General features: G+C 45.6%; 1 protein-coding gene across 1 annotated transcript; it reads right to left on the bottom strand.

The window, feature by feature from the left end:
• Window positions 1-6,591: 6,591 nt before the first annotated feature.
• LOC124690817 lies at window positions 6,592-9,108 on the bottom strand. Its single transcript, XM_047224149.1, has 3 exons — window positions 8,986-9,108; window positions 7,387-8,235; window positions 6,592-7,170 (listed from the first exon to the last, which is right to left on the bottom strand). The coding sequence occupies exons 1-3, from the start codon at window positions 9,106-9,108 to the stop codon at window positions 6,592-6,594; spliced, it is 1,551 nt and encodes a 516-aa protein (XP_047080105.1).
• Window positions 9,109-9,644: the final 536 nt, after the last annotated feature.

The raw sequence follows: 9,644 nt of genomic DNA on the forward strand, positions 1-9,644 counted from the left end.
TGAGAGAATAGGAAAGAACTACTTGCTCAAGGTGGAAGAAGGGCTATTTATAGTCTAGAGAGAAAAATAACCGTTGGGGAGAAAACCAGGTGAAAATCGCATTAAAAACGGCTAAAAAGTGCCCGGGCCGGCCAGCGAGGCCGGTCGAGCCGAGCTCTGGGCCGGAGAGGCCGGTGGCCTGTCCGGTCGGACCGGCCCACCGACCGGGCACGCGCGGATAGTGCGCTGGGCGGCCGAACTCCTTCAGGCCGCGCGGGGAGAGGCCAGGCCGCGTGGGCCGGCGGCGTCCCAGCAGTGCCGGGCGGCAGATTGGCCAGCGGCGCGCGGGGGCGAGCAGGCCGCGGGTGGGCCTCTGGGAGCTGATGGCCCAGCGGCGCGAGGAGGCGGCCCGTAGCGCTGGGCGAGCAGGCCGGCGAGGCCCCCGGTCGGACCGGGGCCTGTGCCGGGCAGGCCGGTCAAGGGGCCGGTGGCCGCCCGGTCGACCGAGTGGGCCGGCGTGCGGCCCGGCGAACCGGTCGCCAACCGGCTGCCCCGGGTGGGCCGGCGTGCAGCCCGGCGGACCGGTCGCCAACCGGCTGCCCTTCCTCCTCTTTTTCTTTTTCCTTTTATATTTTCTCTTTTTCCTTTTTCTTTAATAACTATTGCTCCCGAACTCCGATTGACATGAAACCAATTTTGTTGGAAAGATGACGACGAATAGAACCCCAACAAAAACTGGAAATATGGAAACTCCTCTCAGAACATTTTAGATGATTTTAGAGAGGGAGTCTCCCACCGTCAAGAAACGGTGAAGATGTCCAAACTCGAAAACGCAATAGAAGATGCATGCGGATTCCGTTTTCGATGAACTTGGGCTTGTTGTAAAGCTAGCAACAAGCTCAAGAACCTCACACAGATAAACACCAAGAAGCAATAAGGATATGCAAAGTATGCAAAGGGTTGAGCTCCCTAAGACGATGTGATCAAGTTACCCAACCGAAAGCCCCTCTTAATAGTGCGGCTATCTATCCTATAATCCGGTCTCCCAACATCCACCTTGAGACCGGTAAAAGGAAAACCTAGCAAGGCCATACCTTTGCCTTGCGCATCCCGCTTGATCTTGATGATAACTCTTCAAACTTCACTCAAGCCGGAATGCCTCTCTTGACCAATGTTGCTTCGTGAAGACTCACAAATGCTCCCCCATACACTATGATGGGAAAGCTCCATTGATGCACATCTTCACAAGTCCATTATCACCAAATGGACGGCAAGCTTCAAATATGTGATTCACTTGAGACGCTCATCTTGAACTTGCCAACTCAACCTTGTATCTTCACATACTCACATAAGATAGAGCATGGCTTTATATTCATGGCATCCATACTTGAATCCAACACATGGAGAGCAAGTAGTACCTATGGAATATTCCTTCATATAAACTCAATGAAAACATTTGTCCATAGGGGTTGTCATTAATTACCAAAACCACACATAGGGGCAATGTACCCTTACACTTTTAGCCCCCCAAAAAAGTTACCGAAATATGTTAACATGGGTGCTAGTTTTGAAGATCTAGTCAAGACGGATTTATCGGTGAAATCGAATCTTAAATTGGAGTTGTCGTTTAAAAGTTGAAACGTTTTGAATATTTAAATTTTGAAAAGATTTCACTCACATCAGCGGATCTGTCTGGTAGTGCATGCATGCAGATCTTTCCCGATATAGCACATTTGGTCAAATTTTTTGCTAAAAACGAAATTTTTACCATAAATAGAAATTTCGAATATTACTAAAAATGGATTTTTTTGGGCTGAAACTAACCGCCCAGGCGTTAGGGTTGCCCCATTAATCGGGCCTTGCATCTAGGTATGGATATTTAATTCTTCGCATTCCATTGGATACGCATGTGCTACTTAACAAAATAGCATGTCTTTGTTTGTTGTGGCTCTCATTTTCAAACTCTATTAACTACCTTGATCTTGGCATCTTGTTGGAATTGTCAATTGGTTACAAAACTAGGCGTAGAGATGGTGGTGAACCATAGAGCAAAGGTAGATTAGTAGATAGCTGATGGATTTAATAGTTTTTTCTTCCATTCCTAATGTGGAGTATAGCTGGAAGTTAGAGAAGAGAGCAACTCTTTAGGTCATTTTAGATTTCTACATGTAGTTCTACCAGATGGAGTTGTAACTGGATGGTCGAGGAGATAGACGCATGTAGCTTTTTCTTTTCTTTATGCACTTCTGATCATGTGTTGTTGCGGTTATTTATTCAGCCATTGGTAGAAAAGGTGGTGAATGTGCAAAGAAGGGTATGGAGCAGAACCTGAAGATATCCCTTTTCTTATTACTATTGAATTGAAGATAAAGATAATGGGCTTTTTTTGAACCAAAAAACATGCTAAGAAATGACCTAACCACGTACCGGCCTAATATGGATTTTTTTGGTTCTCCATTTAGCGGGTGCGAATGGTTGTACTTTAAATTGAACTCTGTCAGACACTACAAATTCATATGAAAATCAGTAATGTCCACTGAAACCATCCAGTAACCATCCATTTGGCTCTCAAAAAAAAGAAACCATCCATTTATTGATTTCTCTTGAATGTTTTAATTTTCACCAGGCCTTCGCTTTTCATGGCGTAATTCAACGTTTTCTTGCTCAAGAAATCGTTAGTATCGTACCGTACATCATTCAGTTGTAAGATATGTTTGAGATATTGAAGAATACTTTGAATCTAGTTCCTCCAAAACAAAAGAAGAGTATATGCAGTGGCACCCATCGAAATTTTTTGTGAAGCCAAATGTGCAGACAACACATGAAGAAACAAGAAACAAGAGACAAGCAACAAGAAAAGGCACACGACCAATTGTCTCATTTCCCCCCTTCCCCCTCTCGCTCATCTACAGTATCTGAGGGTTTCCTCGACGGTGCCGGGCCGATCCGAAGCTCATCTCGCCGGCGTCGCCGGTGGAGATGGGCGGAGGAGAGGCGCCGGAGTAGGTAGTTTAGCTAGGGTTAGCGACAGTTTGCCGGTAGGGGGCTCTATGCCAAGTAGTGGAGGCGGAGGTCGAGATCTGGCCGCCTGGATCTTGGCTGTTCTAGGGTCCTACCTCCTTCTTCTTCTTCTCCGGTGGTCGGAGGGGAGAGGGATGGACGGGGCTGGCGCTTCCTTCAATAACGAAGCGGCGGAGCACCTCCTGTTGCAGTGCGGAAGCGGCGAGCGACGTCCTTTCCTGGCCGGCCTCGGTGGCGAGGGGGAAAGCGTGCGCCCGTCGGTGAAAGTTGTCGTCGAAAAGCTCCTGGCCGGCCGTGGAGGCGAGGAGGAGCGCACACACGCCGCCGCCAGTTCTTCTGCATCATCCAGGAGGTCTTACCTGCACTGGATTCGAGCGGTGGTGGCCAGCCATCGGCTCGGCTTCTCCCTAGCCTGCCGTGGTGGCGAGGAAGGAGAAGCTGCCGATACGCCGCCTAACGCCTATCGGAGCCAGCTGCTGCCCAAGAGGTGCTTTGGAGCCGCGTCTTCTTCGCCGTCACTGTTGCTGATGCAGCGTCCATCCAGGGAAGCTCTCCAGCGGGGGACATATGCCGGCGTCAATGCCCTGCCCCTGCATCATATGGCCGATTGGCGGCCCTTCTCCTGGAGATCTAACTTCCCAAGGACCAAGAAGTCCAAGGGGAAGAGCTACTGCTTCCACCACGACGCCGGACCAAGCGGTTCGTCCCCGGCGTCGGTGTTCGTTCTCTGGCGAAGCAACTCAGTGGCGATTCTCTTTTGCGGTGCAGATCGAGGACCTGATCGCGTTCTTCAAATCTCTTTTAGGGTCTTCTCTGTAATAGATTGGTCCGTATCCAGAATTCCCCTGAACTGGGTTTTTCTGCAATTTGTACCTACCGCCTGTTTAATACTAGCAGCTTCTAGGATCTTTGGACCCTACCCTGTTCAAAAAAAAACAAGAAAAGCACAGGAACACGCGCAAGGTCCTTTTAGTACATGGTATTATTTGCCAAGGGGTAGGAAGGTAAGTGTATTTGACAATGTATTTTGAAGTTTAAAAAAATAATAAATCTGTAAAGGAGAAATATGGAAAATTACTAAGATCAATTGCTAAGCAATGTGTGGAAAATTATAAAAATCCCAAATAAAACGTGGCAATTTACAAAATCTCCTAGAAAAATCGTAGTGATTCCAGAGTATTTGAAATATGGTAAATCATGGGACAGCCTCTTTTTTTTGTAAGAAAACAAGAGCTTGGTCATTTATGGTAAAACAACTATTTTATTTTATTTAAAAATATTAACATCGTTCAACAATAGCATCACTATAAAATTAGACCATGCAAAGTGGATTACGGTTACAACTTTATTTCTAAGGTAAAGGTGCTCGTATCCAACATCTAATTGGTTAGAAGTTAATGACCTAGTTTTTAAGAAAACCTAGGTCCAAGAACCATAAAAGTGATTTATTGTCCGGTTTATGAGAAAAAAAAGAGATGAAACACCACACATCCGAGGAGGCTCGTCGTCCACAAAACACAGCCACAAAACGTAGCAAACACACCTAGCTCTAGGGCCGCTGCCTCAACTTACACTAGTCGGTGCCAAAGTCGCGCACAAGCCGCAAAGCCGCACGACCTAGCTGTTTTGTAGCCCTCGGCCCTCACTACCTATTTGACTGCTCACAGACCTCGAACATCACCCAAATTTGGGGCAAAGCCCCGACGGAGAAGCCATATCGACCTTTGCATTGTCCGAAGGCGAACCAGTTGGGTCCATGAACTTGCTGTCCACACAGATCTCCAAGTTACCACCCAAACACCATGCTAAGCCATGTCCAAGCCCCATACGACAATCGCTGCATGGAGGTGTCAAGGCCGCCAGCACAACATACAACCATCATCTGAGGCCTCCGCCCAGTAACCACCTCCCTTGACCACATCACCACGCTACACATCTACCACGAACCACTCACACTGCAATGGTTAAGGAAACTCCACGGTGACGCCTCCAATAAGATAGCGACGCGTCCATCTCCGCCGCCCGCTCTCGATGGAGCTTATGTTTTCACTTAGAGAACTTAGTACCACACATGCTGCAATATCCTAAGATTAGTGACCAGAAATGGCTCAAAGATAGATATGTGCATTACTCATGCATAGAAAATCTAGGAAACTTTCGTGCTTTTGTTTAAACCTGTCAAAGTGATCGAGATTTATTTACATCGATGGAATTGATTTAGGTCATCGACGTGATTGCGATAAACTTTAACATGACTTTTGATGAATCTTACGTTTTGGGCGAACAATTTGACAATTCAATTATAAATAATAGAAATTTACATAAGGATATGAATTCCAAACAATAGAAATTTAAATATATAAGATCAAACATAACCGAAAATTGTAATTAGATAAAGAATTTAAGTCTTTGTTACATTTATAATTCTCCAATTATTTACAAATCCTTTAATAAAGGGAATTTAGAATCAAATATTACCAGTAATTCTTACTCACATATTTTTCTTACAACAACAATTGAAGTGTTATAGTCGACTTGCTATCACTCCAATTGACCAAAACCATTGTTTGATGGCTACCATGGGAAGGCATGTAGACATATAGCGCTATCTGAAATGGTTGAAAAGCTTATATATCTTTCACATACTAGGCCAGGTATTACAATTGGTGTGAGTTTAGTCAGTCAATTTTTACATGATCCACGATCATCTTATACGGATGCCATGACCCGGATCTTGCGCTAGTTAAAAGGGTGTCCCGGGAAAGGTTTGTTGTCCAACTCGCTAAGGAAGCCTATAAGTCAAGTGTTACACTGATGACGATCGGGCAGGCTCAGTAGACGGCCAACGATCAACATCTGGATACTACGCATTTGTCGGTGGAAACTCGGTCTCATGTCGCAACAAGAAACAAACTGTCGTGGCTAGAGATCCACCGCAGAGGCTGAGTTTAGATCTATGGCACATGGTGTGTGTGAGGTGTTGTGGGTGCTCATGTTATTCCAAGGTACCACATTGTTGTTATACTGTGATAACAAGACGGCTATAGGTATTGCAAATAATTCCGTACAACATTACCAGACCAAAGCATGTGAAGATTGATTATCATTTGATTATCATTTTATCAATGGGATAATCTGCATTCAATATGTGAGTTCATCTATCCAAGTGGTTGATGTTCTTACAAAAGGATTGCCTGAAAAAAACATTTTTTATTTTTTGTAGCAAAATGGGTCGTTATGATTTATTTGCCCCATCTTGAGTGGGATTGTTGGTGTGTGTAGTTATATGAGAATATATACTTTTATGGGAACTAAAATTTAAGATGTAATAAAGATAATAGAGACAATACTGAGAAGGAGGGTGAACGACCCATCTAGAAATTTCCCAACATGTTCTTGCTCTTGTGTCGATCTTCCCTCAATTCGGAATACCAAAAAATTTCCCCAAATCTAACGACACTTTCCAAAAACCGAAACTTCTTTTTCATTACAACGTGGGGAGTACTAAATTCGGAGTACGATGATTACTTATAATTAACAACATACATCGAAAAATAGATGATGATATCATACGGAAATGCCATGAATGATTTACATATACTCTATGACTGAAGGTGGATAATAGCAGGAGGGCCTGAATCGAATCGTTGCCGGAGAAGCTACCACCGTCTCCATAATCTTCTTACTTAACAAGTCCTTCTCCTTGCTAGTTTGTGGATATCTCGAAGGACCCTTCTCCTTGTTGGTTTGTGGATATATCGAAGGACAAACTTTGGCTTGCCTATATGCGTTGGTGCATGTCTTGCACACCTTCCTGTCATGTAGAGATACCTCCCGGATGTTCACCGCTATTTTCATGACGCACCTGACGTATCTCGTAAAGTTGTCATCAGACTCAAAGCCGTGGATGGTTAGCTTGGCCAGATTCTTGTGCTTTAAATCTGATGGGTCCCACTTCATATCCATTTCTTTGGAGTAATTATGTCGTGGACCCCCGTGACACTTATGATCCGATACTGTGATACAAAGCTCCTCTAGGGATGGTGCAGCTTCAAGAAAGGATAATGTCCAAGCGATACCACAATTTTTGGGAATATTGTCTAGATGCACAAACCGTAGTTTGTCAAGCAGAGGCGCAAGTAACTTCCCAGGTTCTTGGTGAAGCCAAACCTGGGGCAGAAAAAACAAACTAGCGTGAGTTCATGTGCATAAGCATCATCCTGAAACATTGTACTGTTAAGAAATTAGAGTGAGTAACAAACTATATAACCATCGATCATACTGAGTCACTTAAGTTAACATTGACTGCTAAGAATTAGAGTGAGTAACAAACTATATAACCATCATACTGAGTGAGAATGGGAAAAAGATGGATGGAGTGAGTACCTCTTCACTTTGAAAATCCAGATGCAAGACACTTATCAAGGGGACATTTACAAGCACTTGGCTTATCTTGATGGTACTGTCCGTATTAACATATTCGTTAGCTAGACTTAGATTCGAAAGCCGAGGAACAAAACCAAGAACCAACGGATTCAGAGTATAATGCCATTTACTATAGCTCATCCGTTGAAGCTTTGGCAGATAGTTGAGCTCTACTGTACGGAAATGCCCACTGGTGATGTCAAGCTCAACCAGTCGATCGTGTTTTACTTGCAGCATCGAATAGGCTCCTGAATCACAGAAGATGAAACACAACGACTCTAGCTGCTTGCAAGTGCTCAGGATGTTTGGTATGTCTGATTCACCAAACCTCATATTTTGCAGATGCAACCGTGTGAGACCACCAAATGCATCAGGACACTCACCAAAAAAAGTATTGAACTGCTTAGCAAAATTGAGCAGATCGTCCCGACGGCAATCATTAGAATACTTGTTGGTCAGGATCTGGAACTCTGCCGCTTCAACCTTATGTCTCGCCATGGCAAGGGCGACAGATCTTCCGATCTTGAGGTGGTCGTCACCTCTCATGATGAACTTGAGCTTCAGGTTTCGGATGGGGATCTGCGGAGACCCCGCGGTAAGGATCCTCTCGGTCACGTCGGCCACGACTCCATTCTTTCGAACCAGTTCGGGGGCGCTGAGGACGATGACGATCTGCGAGAGCATGGTGAGGAGCTTGATCGTTTGCTTGGAGGCGACGCATGTTCTGACGGCGTCGAGGGTGCCCACCCTCTCCAGGATGTTAAGCAGCACGTCGTCGGGCAGCTTCAAGTCCCTGTCGACATTCAGGGTCTGCATAACGCGAGGAGCGAAATTAGTGTCCCATGATGATAGATTGATGTACTGATTGAATTGCATCAAAGAACAATTAGCAAGATCGAACCGAGAACCGAGGCAATGAAGACTTACATCAGGTCGGCGGCCGCCGCCAACGCTGTCGAGCTTCATGGCGATCCGATCTCAAGAACCAACGGAGTAGGCAACTGCCGTCGACCGCAAAGATCGGATGCAAAAATGATCGTCGGAACGATGCTCCTTCCGTCGTGCGAGGAGAGGATCGATCCAATCGTCGACGACCTGGGCTGAGGACTGCGGCTGTAGTTATAGGATGTATCAAACAGACGAGACGGAGACGGTTTCAAACCCTATTCCACTCCGCAGATCGCCTGAGTATATATAATCTCGCACGAGATGCAAAAGTGCGGCTCCGTTTCAGATACGAACCGGACTTGACCCCGTCCTTCTTCGGACCCGACTACGTATCGGCACGGGTTCTTTGCACTACTCTCTTGTCTTCAGCGCCTCACACATGACGCTGCTCATCTAAGACTGCATGCACATGCAGACATGCTGTCTCACCCCGGCCAAGGTTGTGATCTCTCCATGACGGGAACTCTAGCTAGGATATACTACTCCGAGTTAGTTGGAAGCTTAATCTCGTTTACATAAAAAGGAACAGAACGAGTGCTCACACTCCAATTCCTGTCCCTTCTCCTACAGATGAATCGACATTGGGCGAACAGGTGAAGATGGTCAGCTCACAGGCGACAGGAAGTTCAGGACGGACACATGCTCAGGTGAGTACCAGAGACCCAAGTACCGGCCCACGAAGAGGTCCAAGCTCAAGACGACGCAGCAGCGGTCGGGGCAAAGATACTGGCCCATCTATACTCGGCTAAAAGAAAACCTTATCACATCGTTACAAATAGGGTACCACTGCACCCCAACTTTTAGGGGAAAAGCCATTCCCGCGCACTCTCCGTAAAAAGACGCGAAACGTTTTTCGGGTTTCGGTTTTTATTCCCGGTTAGATCCATTTGCGTTGTGCGGACATTTAAACTTCTATTTCCATTTTCCCCTTTTTCGCGCGTTGTACGTTTTCAAAAAATTAGACAGGACCACAAAGGAAATTTGCTTTTTGTTTTTTTCATTTGTGTTTCCGGGCTGTGAGTTTTCAGGGGAATTAATGGGAGGGAGGTAGCACTTTCAAATAAGAATAAATATAAAATTACTTTCAACCGAATGCTATGGCTCGGCTTCGCCTCGTAACAAGACGCCTTCGGCGTATCAAACATTAATAAACATAATGAATGGCAGAAATATTTCGTAGTCCCCGTTAGTGTTTACCCCCGTATGTCGAAACAAGTGCTATGGCTCGGTTTCGCCTCGTAACAAGGCGCCTTAGGTGCATCAAACATTCA

This window comes from Lolium rigidum, chromosome 2 (genome assembly GCF_022539505.1).
Source record: "Lolium rigidum isolate FL_2022 chromosome 2, APGP_CSIRO_Lrig_0.1, whole genome shotgun sequence".
Taxonomy (NCBI): domain Eukaryota; kingdom Viridiplantae; phylum Streptophyta; class Magnoliopsida; order Poales; family Poaceae; genus Lolium; species Lolium rigidum.